This window comes from Ictalurus punctatus, chromosome 8 (assembly GCF_001660625.3).
Source record: "Ictalurus punctatus breed USDA103 chromosome 8, Coco_2.0, whole genome shotgun sequence".
Taxonomy (NCBI): Eukaryota; Metazoa; Chordata; class Actinopteri; order Siluriformes; family Ictaluridae; genus Ictalurus; species Ictalurus punctatus.
The window spans coordinates 20,193,642-20,215,495 of NC_030423.2; the positions used below are offsets into that span (position 1 = coordinate 20,193,642).

At 37.3% G+C, this 21,854-nt stretch overlaps 1 protein-coding gene across 2 annotated transcripts in view; it reads left to right on the plus strand.

Annotated features, from left to right (window-relative positions):
• Nucleotides 1-21,854, plus strand: part of syt9b (synaptotagmin IXb) — a 59,682-nt gene that overhangs the window by 21,721 nt on the left and 16,107 nt on the right. For both annotated transcript variants that reach the window (XM_017473442.3, XM_017473443.3), the window contains exons 2-3: nt 6,811-7,174; nt 8,438-8,984. In XM_017473442.3, the coding sequence (XP_017328931.1) occupies nt 6,811-7,174; nt 8,438-8,984 (911 nt within the window). The remainder of the gene's footprint in view (nt 1-6,810; nt 7,175-8,437; nt 8,985-21,854) is intronic.

Below are 21,854 nucleotides of genomic sequence, written 5' to 3' on the forward strand. Positions count from 1 at the left end.
CCTGGACGAGCAGACAGTCCACACAGACAGTAACACAAGCACATGATTGCACCCTGGGATCCTGAAGCTGTGAGGTTTAGATTTTTTGTACAAAAACAAATGTAAATACAAACATTACTATTTAATTAGAATTTCTGAGTGAACATTCATATATTTAATACAACTCACATTTTAATTTAAATATCCTTCCATAGGTTCATGACTGAGATTAAAAACATTCTGATTGAGATGCACAGGACAATAACGCTGTTCTTGTTCATGTCACCAAGCTTTGATTGCCTGATTCATGATTTATTGGCTGTGAAATGGACATGACTGATGCCACATCCATGTTCAGGCTTTTACATGATTTGGTAACCCGTGCTTTGAAACACAGTGTAATTATCTCTTTCTCTCTCTCTCTCTCTCTCTCGCTCTAGCTCTCACTTTTATCTTTATTACAGTGAATTTATAGATATTGAGAATTCACTGTGCATGTGCTGTATCCTTTCTCATCACTGGACACAGAGCTCGATACAGAGCTCGGTATCTGTCTTTGGTCTATAAAAGAGAGAAAGGAGATGCAGAGATGAAAGCATGGGCGAGACTGTGGCTCATTCAGTCCTCACTATGAGCTGGTTCTCTGTCTGTGTGAAATAAATCACAGTGCAAACATCCATTGAGAGCATCCAAACAGCATGAATGGAGGAGAGAGAGACGGAGAGAGAGAGAGAGAGAGAGAGAGAGAGAGAGAGAGAGAGAGAGACAGAGAGAGAGAGAGACAGAGAGAGAGAGAGAGGGAGAAGGGAAAGAAACAGAGGGAGATATGCATGAGAGTAGACGATGGTAGGGATATATAGTGAAGTGAAGAAGAGGAGGAGTGTGAGTGAGATCATGTGATGAATGGATGTACACAGGGAAGAGTGTGATGAAGAAGGAGGAGTGTGATTGAGATGATGGGATGAATGGATGCACATGGAAGAGTGTGAGAAGAAGGAGGAGAGTGAGTGAGATTATGGGATGAATGGATGCACACAGAAGAGTGTGAGAAGAAAGATGAAGAGAGACACATGGCAGGAGATTGAGGGAAGAAGGGGGGTTATTGGGGAATGAGGGAGAGGAAGTAATGAGAAACGGAAAGAGGAGAAAGTAAGACAAGACAAGAAGGAAGGACAAAGGGAAGGAGAATAAGTGAAAGAGAGACAGGGTATTAGGGAGGATGATGGAAGAGCAGATAATAATTCTCACTGTTTGTTTAGAGAGATGTAGTGATGCCATGGCTACCCAACTCTATTCCTGGATATCTTTTTTTTGCAGTATTTATCTCCAACTTTAACATAGCTGATGGTTGGCTGGGTGGTTAATCAAGGGCCGTGTCTCAAATCCCATACTGAATGTATGTAGGTCACAGCAATAAAGTAGTGCATGTGTTTATCTTTTATAGTACAGACTGACAGTACCCCAAGCTCACGCTTGAGGCTTTTACCTGGGCCTTTACCACCATTAATTCCATCATTCTTAAGCTTATTGAAATTATTTTCATTTGTATAACAAGATAGTTTAAAAATCATGGGGAAACACTAAACTTTATGTACACTGGACTCTGGCATTTTACTTAGTATTGAAGATCATTTACAATTAGATATAGAATCTGAATTCTAGCATTGGGTTAGGGGTTGCAATAATAACTGGTAATAACAATTAGCACACAGTTAATGCTATAGCTACAGTAACTGTGTTTTTTTTTTTTTTTAATGTGAACTGATATGGGCATGGATTATTTCATGTCATGATGATGTTCTCTGATATTCAGTAATTGTTATAGCCAGCATGTTATTAAGACAAAGTAACTTTTAACAGGTAACTAGCATCTTTGGTATTTTGAAAGCTACACAATATGGTCAAAAGTATGTGGACATCTGAACATCACACCCATACGTATTTGTTGAACATCCCATTCCAGATTTATTCCCCCTTTACTGCTATAATAACCTATCCATTTTTCTGGGAAGGCTTTCCACTAGATTTTGGAGTGTGGCTGTGAGGATTTTTTGCTCATTCAGCCAAAAGAGAACTAGCAAGGTCAGGCAGGAGACCAGTTCCTCCCAAAGGTGCTCAGTGGGGTTGAGGTCAGGGCTCTGTGCAGGACTAGGGCTGCACAATTAATCAAATATCGATCGTGATTACGATTTTGACTGCCCACGATTAAGTGAACATGATCGACTGTGATATTGCTGTTTAAAGTTCGTCCTCCGCTCATAGAAAACTCCACTACAGATCAAATCAAGCACTTCCTAAATTTGCAGCCAATCACTATAGAGTGGCACAGGGATGACGTCATTTTGTAATACCAAAACCCATAATGGAGTTACCATTTTAGCGCTCGAGCTACCAGTTTCGCGGCGAGCTTCAGCGCTTGCATGAGGGGAAATCATGACACTAGCATGATGCTAAATGGCACTACAGAGGTTGTCGGGGACATTAAACATCATCATGCTGAACAGGAAAAAACTTTGCAGATAAACTCAGGGCTCTATAGTGCAACCATTTCACTCACGTTTGCGACTGAAAAGTATTTTGGGCGACTGTGAATAAATATTTATTTGCATCTGTGCAAGTGACCTGTTCGGAGTTGTATAATACAATCGGAATAAAAATTACAGGAAGTCCAAAATGCATCTACATCGAGCAACAGTTACTTTCACACTGCTTTTCATCACCTCAGTCAACCGAACAAGTGTGGAAATACTGCAGAGAAGCCATTATGATGACAAGAGTAACGCTGAACATCATCTGCTTTTCTCAACTTCCCAATCTCACAAACCACCATCTTTTATTGATCCCGCAAAATGACCTGAACTTCGACCTGCTCGTGTAGACACAGCGGCGTCGGGCGGAGTAAATTAATAATAATGCTAACGCTACAAGGTGGGTTTAATTCAAACTTCTTTATGATTGGTGAGGAATTCACACTCTTCACTAACTCAAAAACATAGTGTAGTCACATCATTTAAACTTAAGGTTGCCAGATATCATCAGAAAAGTCAACTTCAGTTTCCATGTTTTGATTCAGTCCCCCAAAAAGCAATATTATCAGCAGACATACTGGGGAACCGATGTAAAGGGAACAACTGATAGACAAACAATCAAACAGAAAACTAATAAAATGTAAAGACAGAAAATGTGCTTAGTTATAAATACATCATTTAATATAAAATAGATATTATAATAACTTCATAAAATATAAATAAAATGAGAATTGAAATGATGTTTAATTACTATGGGTTGCATTTAATATCAATTTGACATTAAGATAAGTTCGCTATCTCCTTAGAAAGCTATTAGCCTTTTTCCTAATATGAATCATGTTTGTGTTAATCTACTTTTAATTAGGACTGTTGTTCAAGATATTTAAAAATAAATATTTTATGCTTGTTTATTTATCAATTAACCAGCAGTATTTCTCATTGCTATTATTTCAATTCAGTTAACAGTGACCATGAGCAGAGAGCTTACATTTAACTGTTTATGATAGACCTCCTGATTAAAGCTTAAACAAAAGATTGGTATCTGGATCGGTTTCGGTCGTAAAAATCCTAATCGGTGCATCCCTAATGAACACCATTACACTAAAGCGCTTTGCATCTGACAGGTAAATTAACTCACCCAATCACATCCTATATGAGATTATTTAGATATATGCACAATATACACAGAGCGGTTCGAGAACTGAATCCAGCCCAGACCATGACAGTGGGAAATGTCTAATATTGTAGCTTTAAATATATTTAAGAGGAGCAGACTTCAAACACTGAACATTGAGGTTTATTGTATTTGTTTACAAGGTGGAACAGGTTAACTGTTGTTTTTTTGCAAACAAATTAAAATTAAATTAAAATTAACTGAAAATATTAAATGTAGTCTATCAGAAGGTAAATTAATTAGTCATGGCTCACACTATGTTCCTAAATTCTGTCATAATTGACAAGCTCAAGTTTTCTCATGCCTACTTGTTCATTATATTGTGGCCCATTAATGTTACCATGTCTAAAAATAAATAAATAAATAAATAAAAACTCAACTTCAACTGTGCTCCTAAATTTTTGTAATTATTATTAAAGAAATTGTTTTGCGTCTCTCCTCCTGTAAACACTGTTATTGCCTTTTCTGCATATACCTGAATTGTTTTAATTTGGGTACATATTGCTATATTTGATTTCATATTTTAATTTGGTTGTTGGCATTTTTATTTTTACTTATCCTATATTTTGGGTACTATTTTATTTATGTTTGGCTTCTACGAGATGATGCACTTTAAGGATCAGTCTAATTTGATGCAAAGATTTGTACATTAGCAGGAATGTAGCACAACATGGAGGTGAAAGCAGCGGTCTGTTTATTTAAATGTGAAAGTGCAATAAAAATATGTTGTCACTAAAATCAATGAATAATCGTGATAAATAATCAAGAACTCAATATTGATCAAAATAATCAGGATTATCATTTTGGCCATAATTGTGCAGCCCTATGCAGGACACTTGAGTTCTTCCACTACAACCTTGGCAAATCATGTCTTCATGGAGCTGGCTTTATGCACAGGGGCATTGTCATGCTTGAACAGGTTTGGACCTCTTAGTTCCAGTGAAGGGACATTGTAATGCTGTAGCACACAAAGGCATCCTGTTCAATTTTATGCTTCTGACAGTTTGAGGAAGAACCACATATGGGTATGATGGTCAGGTGCCCACATACTTTTGGCCAAATTATGTGTTTTGTGTTCATTTACGCTTCTTTAATTATTGTATATAACAGATTTTGTAAAAGTTTTTTTTAATTATTTGATATGCATGAGATTGATAAACTTCTCTATAACATAGATGTAATATATACAGTATCGGAACTTAGTTATCTCATTTATACAATGGAGCAGGTTGGTGATACTAGGATTTGAATTCACAACCTTCAATCAGAAGTCCAGTGTCTTAACCAGAGACCTATCATTGATATGCAGTGCAAGCCAACATGAAGTCGTGTTAGGTCAAGGGAAATCCCCCCCAAGTTTTTTTTTCAGCGGCTAGGATTGTAAATCTCTTTTTTAACATGTTGATAAATGGGTACTTTAAAGAACTTTTGACTCCTTGAACAGTTTGTTGTTGATGTTGCTGTGTGCTGCCTCCTGTTGTAAGTTGATTTGGGAAAAGTGTCTGCCTAATGAATAAATGCAAATGTACATGATGTAAATGAGTATACTGGATGAATGACTTATGCTCTTGCTAGTTTCATTTCCTTTGGGATTAACCAAATCATTAATATTCCAGCTTGGATACATAAAACAGAACATTATACGTTATGACACTGCTTCGCTGGTACATTGCGTGTGCAGCAGAAAGTACTGCAGCAGAATGATCATCATAAATACAATGTTTTTTTGAGCTGCTATTAAATTATGTGAAAAATTCCACACAATTTTTTTGAAACCACGGCGCTGTTGAATTCTTGATTCTGACTGGTCAGAAGGTGTTGCTTATTTTTCCATAACTGCATCTCTGTGTCAGATAATGCAGAATGGATGCAAATGGAGTTTAATAAGAGGCAGGTAGACAAATCCAAAACGATATGCAGAGACAGTGTCCAAAAACAGGCATGGGTCAGGTGATGAGCAAGCAGTACAGACTAGGCGAGGCAAACATTTCAATCAATAAACAGCCGAGATGTCAAAAACTGGAACAATACACACTGCGGTGAAAGAAAGTCTCGGTAAAGATCAGGCAGTTAAACACTGAACGATACAAAGACGCACGAGAGGTTTAAATATACAAACTAATCTAAGGGAGAAACTGAAACAGCTGTGGACAATGACGACACAATAGGGAAACTAACAATCATAATACAGGTGTGGTGACAGGAGAGAAACCAAAACAAAAACACGTGTGAACGTAAACAAAGTCAGTGACAACACGTGCACTGTCCGCTTCAGGCAGTTCACATGCGCTGAATGCTCTGGTACTCTGTGGGAAGTGCGTGACATTCTGATAGTTCTGATTGTAATTTAAAGTACAGGTTTATATTAATGCACTCTTTCTAATATACTATCGTTTTTATAGTATCAACTAATTTATCCACCACGTAAATGGATTTAAAAATCCTGTTTAATCACTGATTTGATATAAAGTTTTCTGTATGCAGATGTTTATTTTTTGAAGGGGTCACCAGTGTCAGCACATTGTTACACTCAGCATTTTTATGCAAACCTAACTTCCATCCATCCATCCATCCATTATCTGTATCACTTATCCTTATTGGGTTGCAGGGAACCTGGAGCTCATGGTTTCTCCATCACATAAACTGCATTTTTTAAAGTCTTATTAACTTTAAGACAGAGAAAAAAGAGAAGCTGGGTGATGGAAAACTTCAGTAACTTGATTTAACTCAAATATCGTATGTGTTTCTTATTTATTTATTTTCATAAATTGTTACACATTCAGTTTATACTTTATTACTCACTTTATAGGTTTACAGGTAACTATTGTGCATTCGAAGATTTAGAAACTAGTAGAAATTTTTTTGTGTGTTTTTTGGCCCAGTTTAATACATGAGATGCTTCAGATAAAACCATGTATTTTTGAACGATCACAGTTGTGTTGTTGCACTTTCAAAATAACTCATTGTTGTATTTATGTATTTACATAATGTTACTTCTTACAGGAAAATACATCCATACCAGATCCAGATGGAATTGTGAAACCCATCACACATTGGATTTCGATTTGAATTTGCTTGTACTCATAGTGTTAAAACTCAAATAACAAGCTATTCTGTTTTTGTGGCCAGATGTGTCGGTGAGCCTGCTGTCGTTGATGGTGACTTCCTGTGGCCTGGCTCTGTTTGGTGTCTCGCTCTTTGTGTCATGGAAGCTGTTCTGGGTGCCATGGCGCGACCGTTTCTGGCCCTCCAGCCTGAAGGAGCAGCAAGGCGAGCAGCAGCCAGTGCTGACAGAGGAGGAACTTTTGGAGCGCGAGTACAGCGCCGATTTCTTCAAGGACACTTGTGCCACACTGGTGCCTGAGTCAGCCATGAAGATCAGCCACACATCACCGGACATCCAACTGGAGGCGCAGACCAAAGCCAATGAGCACAACCACATGCACATTGCACGTGTTCAGAGGCAGATCACCGACCCCACTTCATCTGTCCGGTAAGCCCCTGTGTTACTTCACTGAACTGAATTGAATTTAATCATCTTTAAAGAATATTTGTCCTGAAGGATTGTTTGGTTGCTGGACATCAATTATCATCAATTATCATCAGCAAATACATACAAAAAAGCGACAGTGTGGACATTGATGTTTGTCCCAGACATTCACATCAAATTTAATAATTTGGCCAAGACAGGTTTTCTGTCTAAAGGGCAGTGGTGGCTCAACAGTTATGGCTCTGGATTATTGATCAGAAGGTCAGGTGTTCATGCCCCAGCACTGCCAGGCTACAACTGTTGGGCCCTTGAGCAAGGCCCTTATCCCTCTTTGCTCCAGGGGAACTGCATCATCTCTGACCCCAACTTCCTAACAAGCTGGAATATGCAAACAAAATTATTTTACAATGCTGTAATTTATATGTGAAAAATAGCTTCTTCTTCTAAAGTTTAGTTCTATAATTTTTGAATGGAGCTACAAACAAGGATGTCAAGGTTACATAAAAACTATTTGATACATACATACAGGCTTGCATATTTATATACTTGCTTTAAACCTTGTCATTAAGGTATTGGACTTGTTTTTTTTTGTTTTTTTTTAATAGCAATTGTGAATAGTAAATACATGGAGGTGTATTTAAAATTTTATGTTAAACATGGAGTCATGATGTAATTTGCATAATTTCCAGCTTGGAACATTTCCAGCAAACTTTAGCTTTAGGCTGGCTCCAGAGAAAGAGATTCAGGTTGTCCAAAATGGCTGCCTCTGTAATGTTACAGTGCTTAGCTAAATAGTGGACATGCTGCCAAAACATGTGAATATCCAGTGCAAAACTACATTAAATTACATACCAACTACCGATTAATTATTTTTTGGATAAAAGTATTTTTTTTTTTACAACACCCTTCACTTAAAAGGAACACTTATGGCTTGTATTACAAACTGTAATGTGTAGCGAATATTTGAAAACACTAAGCTGAATACGTTTAGTTACAGTATACCCCCTGGCTTCCTCTTCTGCAACAGGAAGCAACTCAACAGATATGTCTTTCTTTGAGGAAAAAATAAATAAATCTTTATTTTGCTCTGTGGTCATAGATCTATGGGCATAGACTAGATATATTGTATCTAGTCATTTTTTTTTCAGCTTTACCGATGTTATGCTTCCGCTAGAATAATAAAACTTAAGAAGCTTAACAAGATTTCTTGACATGGAGGATTGTAAATAACTAACAGAAGTGCACGTGCTGGTTTTCTTCCTGCAGGCATAACTCCATTCGGAGGCAAATGAACCTCACGAGCCCTGAGTTCAGCCCAGCTCAGTTCCAGAGACAGGAATCCTTATCCGGGCCGGGTCTGGGCCGGATTAAGCCGGAGCTGTACAAACAGCGCTCGGTGGACACCGATGACAGTAGGAGAGCGGACAGCTGTGGCCGTCTACACTTTATCCTAAAGTATGACTGTGGCCTGGAACAACTGATTGTGAAGATCCACAAAGCTGAGGATCTGCCCGCCAAGGACTTCTCGGGGACGTCAGATCCATACGTAAAGATCTATCTACTGCCTGAGCGCAAGACCAAGCATCAGACCAAAGTGCACCGCAAGACCCTCAACCCTGTGTTCGACGAGGTCTTCTTATTCCCTGTGGTGTACGGCGAGCTGCATGCCCGTAAGCTGCACTTCAGCGTCTATGATTTTGACCGCTTCTCACGCCATGATCTCATTGGCCAAGTAGTGGTGGACAACTTCCTGGATTTGCCAGACTTCCCAGGGGAGACAAAAATTTGCAGAGATATTCTCTACGTCACTGGGGTAGGTCATTTCTTCGATTTAAGTTATGGATCTAGAGCTGATGCTTAGTTCGCTAAACTTTTCCACATTTCCACAAACTGAGGGTCATGATCCTCTCCAAGTTCACAGAGAGTGTAATAACGTACAAACTTAAGAACAGTTAAAAAAAAAAAAGTCTTAGCTGATATATTAAGTGAGTATGTAAAGGATTGTGTTTCAAATCAGCAAAATAGCCTACCTTTTTTGAGTGCTTTCCTTAATGAATATGCAAATTATGTATAACTAGGACTTATAACTAAATACAGGATGTGTTCTATTACAAATTGATGTAATTGTGTGTGTAAATGAATACATCTGAAGGGCAAGTATTACATTTGTAGAAACCAATTTGACAAGGCGTGTTATATTAAGAACATTTTTCAAAAGAATGTCTTTTGTAACATAATTAGAAAGTTTCTCAAAATTGCAAGTGAATACTACTGTGGTAAATTTTCTATTAAATAGTCACCACACGATCACACCTCTGATGCAAGCACCATAAAAAATGAATACTGCAGTTTTTTTGTTTTCCCCCTGATTTTCTGATGGTCAATTCTAACCTCCAGTTAGGCCTCCCCTATCATATGACAGCTACAGACCATGGAGGGTGAAGGCTATTACGTACTTCCTCCAAGACACGTGAAGCCAGCTGACTGCAGCTGAGCTCACATACGCCAATGACTGGCTAATGATTGATAGGGGAGAGAGAGTATGAGAGTATATGCCCTTTCTCCCTGAAAGCTCGGCCCGATGATCTGTGACATCATCATGATTCAAACTCATGATCTCTGGATGATAGAGTGAAAATGTGGTCTAGTTCCTCATGAACACTGTTTTGAGCATTCAGTGCTACTGTTTGAATGAAACATACACCGTCACAATAAGGTGTCAAAAAAATAAAACAAATGTTGGGTCTTAGCTTAGTTAGCTTAGTTAGAACATAAGGAAATTTATTAAAAATCTTATTTCTCAAAAGCCAAAAATAGGCTTTTTAAAACCAACTACTGATTACGTACTTTTGCATTTATGAAGTGGGGCATGGTGGCTTAGTGGTTTGCACGTTTGCCTCATATGTTGAGGGTTCGAATTCCGCCTCCGCCATGTGTGCACAGAGCTTGTATGTACTCCAGGTACTCTGGTTTCCTCCCCCAGACCAAAGACATGTGTTGTAGGCTGATTTGCATCTCTAAATTGTCTGTAATGTGTGAATGAGAGTGTGTGTAATTGTGCCCTGTGATGGGTTGGCACACCATCCAGGGTGTCCCCTGTCTTGTGCTCAGAGTCACCTGGGATAGGCTCCAGTCTCCCCATGACCCTGTAAAGGATAAGCGGTACAGAAGATGGACGGATGGATGGATCTAAGAGCAGAAAAACAGCTTCTCAAGAACATTTCCTTTTAAGTTTTTATTAGGAGTGTTTGGCTCCTGCATAAATCATATATTGATTTTAATAAAGCTGCTCTGTCGTGACGGCGTCAAAGTTACGTTATCATCCGGCCACGTCTTAGTCTCTGACTCTTATTGGAAATCAATAGGACGGATTTGTGCATCGATAAAAGTGCCAGGTATAATTATACAAACAACAAACAAACTTGCATACTATGACAGCAGCACCCAAAAGAATCGATGCATAATTGGATCAAACATAAGAAAGGGTGCTTCAAATCTTCTTAATTATATTCTCATCCGATTTTTAAAATAACCTTTCGGAGAAGGTGTGTTGCCTCAGCAGCAAAGCCAGCTGATGCCTGCGTGGAGTTATTACAACCAGATTGATAACTGCTGAAGGGCTTTGTGTAGAGTGTGCGCAGCTTAGAGCCGCACCGCTACGAAGGAATAGTCACTATGTGGCATCATGAAGAGGTTAATTACTGGAGCGAAAGCATATAACGTACATCCAAAGCACATCTTCAATCACTGCATCATTGGTGGTCCTGTAAAAGGCTGCAAATGTTCCGTGTAGCATTTGAATATATGTGTTAGGACGGTCTTTAGTCTCAATTACAGGAAATGAGGTCACTAATCTGCAGGCAAGCTCACATTAAAAGGAAGCAAAGCTCTGAATGAATCTGAGATCCGTGCTCAAACGAGCGCTGAGGGTTTACAGAAAAGGAAATAGGAGTGTCATTTAAAAAAATTATTTATTTATTTATTTATTTATTTTGCTATTGCTTGAAGGGCAGCGTTTAAAAGGTTTGTTTCTTTATTATTTCTTCATTATTATCATCGTTCATGATTATTAGGCCAAGTCACTGTGGCTTTCTCAATCGCGTCCTTGTTAAGCACTGGCCATGAAATTATGATAATTGCACTTATGTGAAGCTAGCAGCTCTCAGCGTTATGCCACTGTGGACTGTGAACATCTGAAGTATAATGGGTCTGTAATGAGACTCTGGGTGCTTAGAGGTGTCAGGTTTTTTTCAAAGGACGCATTCCGAACTGAAACAATATGCCGTATAAACATTTAGGAGCAGTTTACCCACAAGATTTCTTTTAATGAGAGCTCGGTAGGTTCGGCGAATGTGACAGCTCAGCCAATTAGTGTCACAGGCTCCTGCCTTCAGCTTGTTAGTCGTCCTAACCATTTGTACCACAGAGGATTGTGTGTAACTGTGGGTAATAAGTGTTGCAGAACCTCAATCAAACAAGGTTCAACAGGATTCAGGTAGAACTGTAGAAACAAAGCTAGATATCAACCCTTCCCTGATCGCCCTTATGCTTCAAGAAAATAAAAGTATGTGGATGTTTACTGATGCTTGTGTACTGTATAAGTATTGGTCACATCAACATTTTTTTCAGTAAATATTTTTCCAATGAGGCTATTCACATGAAATTTTCACCAGACATCAGTATTAACTCAAGCAATCTGGAAATATAAAGAATTTGCAACATTAAAGTCTTTAAATAAAGTTATGTGTAATAAAGTGGAATGACACAGGAAAAAAGTATTGAACACACTAAGAAAAAGCAGTTCTCCAAGGCAAAGTAAGGCAAGGAACCAGCTGAAATCTTTAAGTAATTATACCGCTAATCTGTTCAAATTAATATCAGCTAGGTTAAAAAATGTTGACGGGTCCAATGCTTATTTCCCCCACTATATGTGTTTTACATGGTAGCTGCACAGGCTTGATGGGAATATTGAGTGATTGGGTGATCACGGGTGATTGGCGTGATATTTAGCCCTTGTACCTCTTAAAACATAACCCTAAGAATCATTAAAAATCATTTAATATTAAAAATCATACAAATTTATATTCTGATTCCCTGAATTCATATTCCCACCCATGGAATATGCCTGTTTTAATCTGAAATTTGTTGCATGTAAAACAAATTTCAGAAAAATCCACTGAAAGGAGATGTATGCGCATGCTCAGTCTGCAAGGAATTGTGGGTAGTAATGGCAGCATCTCCTGGGAAATAACAGCAGGAAAAGAAAGGCGCATGTGTAGACTGGCATACTTACAACAACCGTGTATACAGGAATATTCCGATGCCTGTACGCATCAACCATTGTATGGCTGTGACCGAATATAGACATTAAACAGAATTTGATGTGCAAGTAAACATAGTCGTTGAGTATGACCAGCTCAGACAACAATTTTTTACAGTGTTTTTTTTTTGGTGTACTTTGCTCTTAAATAATTAACTGTGTTGAAGTGAACAGAGTTTAATATAAGATTTTGTTTAGTGTAGAATTACACAAAATGTGATTAATTAGCATCCTTGTTAATGGCATGAACACATTTAGGGACAGCCCTAATCATTTACTTTAGTTTAATTAATAAATCATCTATAATTTGCGTAATGGAGTTGTACTTTCTGTCAGTCCATCTCGAGTTGTCCAATAATTGTAAAGTTGGTTGCAAAACCACCATTTTTATTTACTTATTTATTTATTTATTTTTGTTGTTTTACTTGTTTTAACTATGATGGCCATCTTTGTGACCCAACAAATTTAGGTTATACAGCTGTTTATGGAATCCTCAGTATCTTGGCTCAGGATGGGTCTAGCTCCTTGGAACAAAAACTGATCTCTAGAGTACATTACAAGGTACATATACATATAAACATTTTCCTTAGACCAAAAACTTAAGTCCAAATGTAATGCTCAAGATTAATTATAATGATCAATTTATAATGAGAATAGTCTAAGTCTAATTTTTTAGGGGGTACCTAGGTAAGTATAGTGTGTATGCAGAACATTACAGGTTTGATTGTTCTTTCTTTTTTTATGGGGTGATAAAGATTTTTTTATAATTCCCCCAAAATTTGGGTTGAATATTTCTAGTGGGGGACAGATACAACTCAGAAATTTTCACAGAAATAAGTCCTCTATAGTAGCACTCTGCCGTACAAATTTGAGTTTGAACTACCACAGATTAGAGGTAATCCCTCAAAAAAAAATTGGAAAATTTAAAATGGTCAAGCAACCTGTATTGGACCACATGAGATGGAATGACCCCTTCCAGATTCACATCTTTTGAAAAGCATTACACTGCATAAACATGCATGATAGCTTACCTATTAGTATTTACTAGATTTTCCCACATTATTACTGATCCTTTCAGATGAATAACTGATAAGATTAGAATTTCAGGTGTTAAAATGTATTCATTTGAAATGCTTTAAGGCAAAATAAAATCCAAACATATACTCTGTTTGAATTAGAAAAAAGGGTTCTTTCAGCATCTGACGTTTCTAGCTTTCTAAAGAGGTTCTAAACAAACCAAACCAAAGAGCCCTAAGGTTCTAGATTTAACCTTTGGTTTTTTTTTTTGTTTTGTTTTTTTTGTTTTTTTGAAGAGTGTACATTTTTACAGAGCTTTGCCGTTAGGAGTTAAGAGTCTTGCTCAAGGGTTCATCACGAGTTCTCTGTTAGCCATGAACAAGGCGCTGAATCCCAGACTGGTGCTTGATTTCAAACTGTTCTGCATATTGCTACAACAACAGTTGAGTTGTTTCTCAGCACCAAAAAAGCTGCTGGTCTGTAGCCAAGATTCCGTAACATCAGGGGCTTGGGGATGGCATAATTTTCTCACCATAACAACAACTCAAAGTTATTTACCTGAACAGCATAACACATCTTACACTGGGATGCACCATCAAGTCTCTAACATGTCACGGTATGGTCATATATATCATACTGAATGGTAGTTCAGATATACTTAAAGGGTGATCGCTGCATTTAAAGTTGCTGTTTCTGTCCCATTAGGATAGTTCCTGGTCCATGAAGCTCTTAAAAGGAAATGGATGATGCTCTTGTTTAATGGTTTCTAACTGAGATAAGCAAGGATGCATTGTTCCTTTGGAAATGTGCCAGCATGGTTATTAATTTGCCCATCAAGCCAAACCCTATGCAAATACCAATCACCTTTTTTCCCTAGTGGCATCAGTAACCATCTACATATTTTTTATGTTTTATTAAGCTTTAGAGCAATCAGGGAAGGAGGATATCTACTTAAAAAATCCGCCCACGTCTGATTACGCAGGCCTCTTATTAAAAACATTTGGCTAGTTTCCTGAACATATGTCAGTACTGTCATTTGCACTCATCCAGCATTGATGGCTCACCCCTAAGCATCTGTTAGCATTAGTGAAACATACAAGAGCATAGTAGGGGTGTTTGAAATATTCATGGTATGATAACCTAGTCTAAAAATATCATGGTATCACAGCATCACTGAAGCCGTTGGTTAAAAATGACAGGAAGATCTTTTACAATATCTTTGCATATTTTTATATACAGTCTAATAACTTTTCCATAAAATATCTTACACTTGGTCAACAACACCATTTTCTTCTGTGTGTTTGATATACATAGGATATGATGAAGTTAGGAACATTCTAGGAACAGCAGCAGAGGTAGCAATGTCATGTAACGTGTTTAAAGCAGTAGCAGATTACACAGCACATGATAGCTTTTTTCCTCTAAGTGCTTGGTGGTTATAGTGAAACCCTGCGTAAACGTACAGTCCAGTTTCTACCACAGCTGGCTGGTGCAGAAATGAAGGTTGCTGTAGTGTGATTTAGGGCAAGTCCAGAGGGAAAGATAGCAAAACAAGACACAAAAGGGATGAGAATCACTAAGCATCTTGATCGGGTTAAAATGCAAAAGGGGTAGACATTACATGACAAATGCATTTTAATCTGTATTTTGAAAAAAGTCAGCAGTGTAAGTAACCATACTCTTTGACTAATTGTGACACTGTTACACCCCTGTCCTGTAGTTACGCTAGGTTTGATTTTAAAGTGTTGCAACTAAACCACCAGTGGAATCTTACTTCAGATCCCAGAGGTTTGCATCAAAGTGACGGAAAGCATCCGAGGCCTTTCCAGCGCTCATATATAGGTCAGATCTGTTGGGACATTAGACCAGCCAGAGTATGTACATAAATGCATAAATCATTTTCAAGAGACCTGATTATGTATATGATGTCCTACATGCAACAGAGCTTTGTTATCTTTCATTAAAATCTACATTTTGGAGTAGGATTCATATCTCCATGTAGACGTGGAGTGAAAGAATTATGATATTAGACATAAGTAGTCGGAATGTGTTGATTAAAGTGTGCAAGTGGTCTATAGAAGAATTCAAACTAGAGGATATATGAAATTTGTATGTGGTTTCCTTTACACAGTCACAGGGCACACATGGGCATTAAGAACCCCTGTGGTAATACTACAGAGGAAAGTAGTTCCCTGTTCTTTTGAAAGGTGAAGACAATAAGTCTATAAAGAAGAAGAAAATGTTTGCTTTTCATACTCTTGCTACAGAGTCCTCACTGCTGGGGTTAAGTTTCTGTGCACATCATTACTATCCTTCTAATCTTCGCATTTAGAAATGAAAACAAGACTGCTCAGCTCAGAATCATGCAGTAATGTAGTGCAGAGAGCCTCAGAAAATATGGTAAATACTAAAACATTTGTATGATACCAAGGTTAAGTGTTTATATCAAATATTCAACAAAGATTAGATGAAACAATTAAAACAATAAATATGATGAAACATCGCTTAAACCCGAGCTGAATTTACTGCTCAGATAATTGAGGTGGGCATGGTCTAATATTCAAATTAGCATGATTGATTGATATATAGTGGTGCTTGAAAGTTTGTGAACCCGTTTTGAATTTATTTTCTATACATCTGCTTAAATATTACATCAAACATCATAAAATTTTCACACAAATCCTAAAAGCAGACAAAGAGAACCCAATTAAACAAATTAGATACAAATATTATACTTCGTTATTTATTTATTGAGGAAAATACAAGGAGAAAACCACTGTGCTCCTTAAAGAACATTGCTGCCCCTCTGCAGTTTGCTAAAGATCATTTGGACAAGCCAGAAGTCTACTGGAACAATATTGTGTGGGTTGATGAGACCAAAATAGAATTTTGGTTTAAATCAGAAGGGCTATATTTGGAGAAATTAAAACGCTGCATTCCAGCATAAGAACATTATCCCATCTGTGATACATGGTGGTGGTAGTATCATAATTTGGGCCTGTTTTGCTGCATCAGGGCCAGGATGATTTGCCATCATTGATGGAACAGTGAATTCTGTATTATACCAGCAAATTCTAACGATAAATGTCAGGACATCTGGCCGTGATCTGAATCTCAAGAGAAAGTGGCTCATGCAACAAGACAATGGCCCTAAGCACACAAGTTGTTCTATCACAGAATGGTTAAAGAAGAATAAAGTTAATGTTTTGGAATGGTCAAGTCCTGACCTAAATCTAATAGAAATGTTGTAGAAAGACTTGAATCAAGCAGTTCAAGTCAGGAAACCCACCAACATCCCAAATTTAAAGTTGTTCTGCATTGAGGAATGGGTTAAAATTCCTCCTAGCCGATGTGCAGGACTGATCAACAGTTACCATAAATGTTTAGTTGCAGTTATTGCTGCACAAGGTGGTCAAACCAGATATTGAAAGCAAAGAATCACATACTTTTCCCACTCAAAGATATGAAATATTGGATCATTTGAATAAATTATTAAGTAAATGACCAAGTATAATATTTGTATATCATTTGTTTAACTGGGTTCTCTTGATCTACTTTTAGGACTTGTGTGAAAATTTGATGATGTTTTAGGTAATATTTATGCAGATAAGTAGCAAATTCTAAAGGGTTCACAAGCTTTCAAGCACCACTGTATCGCCCTGTTGGGAGAACTATAAAGTTATTACAATAAGTTATGCTCATCATTTTGTGAAGCAATTCACATTGCTTTCACTTGCTAGGTTATCTTTTGCTTCCTATTTTGTGTTTACTGCCTAGGTTACCTTTTCCTTAGATTAGCTTTTGCTTGCTAGTTTGTGTTTACTGCCTAGGTTACCTTTTCCTTACTAGATTAGCTTTTGCTGGGTAGTTTGCTTTCACTCACTAGGTTACTTTCTACTCACTAGGTTAGCTTTTGTGTGCTTGTTTGCTTTCATTCACTAGTTTAGCTTTCTCTTGCTAAATTGCTTTCACTACCTAGGGTAGCATTTACCCTGTATGTTAGCTTTCACTTACTAGTTTGCTTTGATTCACTAGGTTAGCTGTCACTTGCTAGTTTGTGTTCACTGCCTAGCTTAGCATCTACTCACTAGGGTAGCTTTTACTCACTAGTTTGCTTTCCCTGCCTAAGCTTACTTATATATCATAGGTTGTCTTTCATGTTTTAGATTGCTTTCAGTCATTACGTTAGCTTTCGCTTGCTATTTTGCATTCACTGCTTAAGTTAGCTTTCTTTTCCTTGTTTGCTTTTGCTTGCTAGCTTAGTCATACTCAAAAAATACTTTTTTGATAAAAGCTATATTGGAGATATGACCAACATCAGACTTGTGGCTGGCTGGATTGTATAAGAATGTCTGTTTAAGATTAGAAATTCTGGCATAGTACATGTAAATGTTAGACTAGTCATTAATTATTAATCATTTATTTTGCACATTGTGACCCATGCAACTAGCATTAACCTAATTAGAGAGCAATAATGGATTAGGTTCTAAATCCTACCAGTGATCATAAAAACAGGACTAGATTTGGATCTCTGATTTGCTCATGGACAGCATATGAAGCACATGAGTCCCATCTATCATTAGAGGGTCTACTGATTTTCATCAACATGGAGAGCAAGTTATCACACAGTGTATTATAGAATTTGGCAAAGATGTTATTGGGATCATCTCAGTGTGACAAGATATAATATTAAAGTCTACAGTAAAACCGGCTTTAGATGCAACTCTGCCACAGTGATATTTGACATTTCTGAATTAAGCCTGAACATTAAACTGTCTGTTACATTCAAGGTCTCTAATGGCAACAGCCCTCTGACAAATCTGTGTTTACCTGACTGTTTACTTTGTACTCTGTTTACATTATTGGAAACTGTTTCTAGGTTTTTGGAGCATTTATCCTTGTATTTCCACTAATCTGGTCTAGTCAATTTTATTGGCATAGATAAGCTTTGATCCGTAGTTTGTATTGTTAAAAATGGGATCTGCATTTGACTTGGAGTTGGCATGAGTTAAATTAAAGACATCAAAATGTGTTCAGAAATAACAAATAATTTCCTATATGTCATTTCAAATCCAAACCCAAAATACATAATAGTGTTGTGCTGCATGTAAATCATTGTGTTTGATCAGTAGCATTTGTCTTATAATCCTCTGGCCAACTATAAATAAAACCCAAGCTAGTTAATGTATGTAAAGGTCAATCCATTTCTTCCAGCTAGAGAGAAGGAGACACAGAGACAGATATTGATGGAGGAGTAAAAGGTCAATCGGGATGATTTACTGCTACTGAATGAGCTGTCAGGAATGTTAACCTCTACATTAAGGATATTTTCCTGCCCTGAGATATGTGATGACATTTATACAGGAACTCTAATCGCACATTTGTACAAAGACATTAAATGTTACACTCTTTGCAGTACTAGTATATACTGCGCTAAGATGTAATCTTGTTACATTTGCATCAGTGATTCAGCAACAACATGACACTATGCTAAGTGATATTAAGGCTTCTGGATAGTCCCGAAAATTCTTTACTTTTCATGGGTACGTTTGACAATCTCACTCCAAACCACTAGAGGTCCCCGTCACCTGAGTACTAACCTACTTAACAGGTGAGCAATCTCACCTGATTCACACCACTTCCTCATTCAGCGAAACTCTATAAATGCTTGTGAACATTATAAATACTTGTGAAGTACTTTAATTTGTGCAGTTCAGAGCCATTTGTTATTAACTGTTAGAAATTCAGGTTTTTTTGAATTTCAGATATTTTTTTTATCATGTTTCCTTTTTTTTTTTTTTTTTTGCCTGGCTTTTTGGATTAGTTCACTGGTTGCTTGCCTTTTTGTTTGTCTTGGCCTGTTTTTCATACCTTTTTCCAATTTGGCGTCACTTGGACCATACACTGTCATTGTTTGGTCATGACATTACTCAAGTAAAAGCAAAAAAAAAAAAATTCTAGTAAAAGTTGATGTTTCAACTAACTCTTTTTACTGAAACTGAAGTTAGAAAAGTGTGAACTGGTAAATTTACTTAAAGTAAAACATACATTCACAAAAGAAAAATACGCTTCAAATCACACACTGATTTTAGTTGCTGAAAGCAAATTCGAGCCTCTTTCACCTAGAAATCAAGAAATGTAATTAGGGCTAGCTAAGGCTAACTAACAGTTTTATTCATAATTGTTGAAATGTTAGCTAGCATTGATTACTCTGTCCCTAAAAACTAGCTGAATGCTAATAACTACTTTAGTCACATTCTTTGGGCTGAGAATTTGAACTGTGAAATATTTTTACCTATGTTTTGTTGAGAAACACAGTACAATTTAGTGAGGTTAAAATATGGTCTTTTGTTCCATAGTACAATAATGATTTACGAAATTTGTGCTAATGTTGTTTATTGTTCAGTAAACTTTTTTTGCATTCCAGTTCTAGGTTTTGCATATACACACATTTTTTATAGTCTAAAATGTCATTTAATGCTTCGTCTCGATAAACAGCTTTGTATGCATTATTACATCATTACTTACTGTATATTATGACAATGACAAAATCAATAGAAGTATGATTGGTTGCTTGCTATTTTGACTTCAAGGAATAGAACAGATGCCTGTTTAATAAATCATATAACCACAGACATATTCATTAGGTCACATAAGAAACATACCTTTCACTGTTGTGCAGAACAAAAGTTGGCTAACAGTCAGTGATGGCAAGTTAGCATGGTTACATTTATATTCTTACATACCTCTATTCATTTACACTTAGCAGTCAGTGTCAGTATTTTAGGATGACGTATACCTTTAAGGGGCTCTTAAAACAGAAAAGAAATGTTAGAGGCGCTCCAGAGGGACTTGTGAGTCCAGATAATCACCAAAGATGGACTGCCTGCACTCTCTCTCAGCCAATATTGAACCTCTGCACAACCGTGCTGTAATCTCATTGACAGCGTGCGAGTGACCATAATTTCACCGCTGACTTGATTTAAGTGCTTATGAGAATGGAGGCGACTGTTATCCTATAGTCTACAGACGGAAGGGCGTGATTGAATTAGCGACCCTGAGAGGAGCGCTGGATTCTCAAGTCCCAACCATTAATGCCTAGCTCACTCAAAGACGCTGAGTGCTAGAAACATTTGCACACAGTTAAAAACTGGTGAAACATTATTTTGTTTTCCCACTAAACACTTTGGGGGCATGATGTTATAGGGAAAGTATTAACCACGGGGTGATGTGATGCTGCCTGAAGTTAAGAGGCATTACAACCTATAGCAACATGTTCAAAGGTGTTTTATTCCTCTTATGCAACAGCAAAGAACACAAAATAAATATTATCCATTTGTAGTTACATTTGCAGTTAGTTCCTGTTATCACTGATATCATGACAGCTACAAACAGATTCTCCCTTAAAAGCCTCTCTTTCTTTCTTTTTTTCTTTTTCTTTCTCTTGAAGTTAAAAAGAAGACAAAACACACATCGTAATATTACGGAGAAACTGCAAAGCGCAAAGTCCAGTGGCTTTCCTATGGTGGAAATCTTACTGAATGACAAATCTCTGAACTTGGAGACTCCTTCCATAATTGTTCAGTAAACGTCTAGACTATGTGGTGTGTCCACCATACAAGGCACTATGAATTAACCATTTCTATAGAAACGATTATGTAGAGTCCCTGCCAAAATGGCAAGACTAATTTATTATTTTTTTTTTTTGGGGTTGTTTGTTTTTGCTATACACTCTACAAGACATTTGGGTTTGAGATCAAATTATGAATATGAAACAATAGATCAGAATTTCCAGTTGTAAATATCAGGAAATGAAAGGTGAAAATCTAATCTATCAGGATTTCATATACATCTTTCGATCTCAGCCCCAAAGGTCTTCAGTGCATACCAAAAACAAAAGAATTGGCCTTGCTGTTCAAGAGGGGACTGTATATGGCCTTGCTGTTCAAGAGGGGACTGTATATGTGCTATATAACATATAGTTCCATTTCAGTTGTTAACTTGATAGCTTTTTATTCCAGAAAAGCCAAAACTCACAGTTTGGGCTAAAGTTAAACCCTCCCCTGGGCACCCATTAGTCATCATAATAGAGCAGGCAGCTCTATGAATGCTTCATTCTCTATTTTTAACTTGTTGCAAACGAAGCAACCCTCTTGCCCTTTTGCTAACGATGGAAAGCTCACTATAGACTAGAGGCAGTACTTTCATAGGCACCCTTCCCCTGGTCTTTAATCACAGTGCACAAGAAATAACAAAGTTACTAAATTATACTTCGTGACTAGTGTTTGTATTAATGATATGAATTCTTGTTCTTTTTGGCGAGTCAAATCATTTGGCTCCGATAAG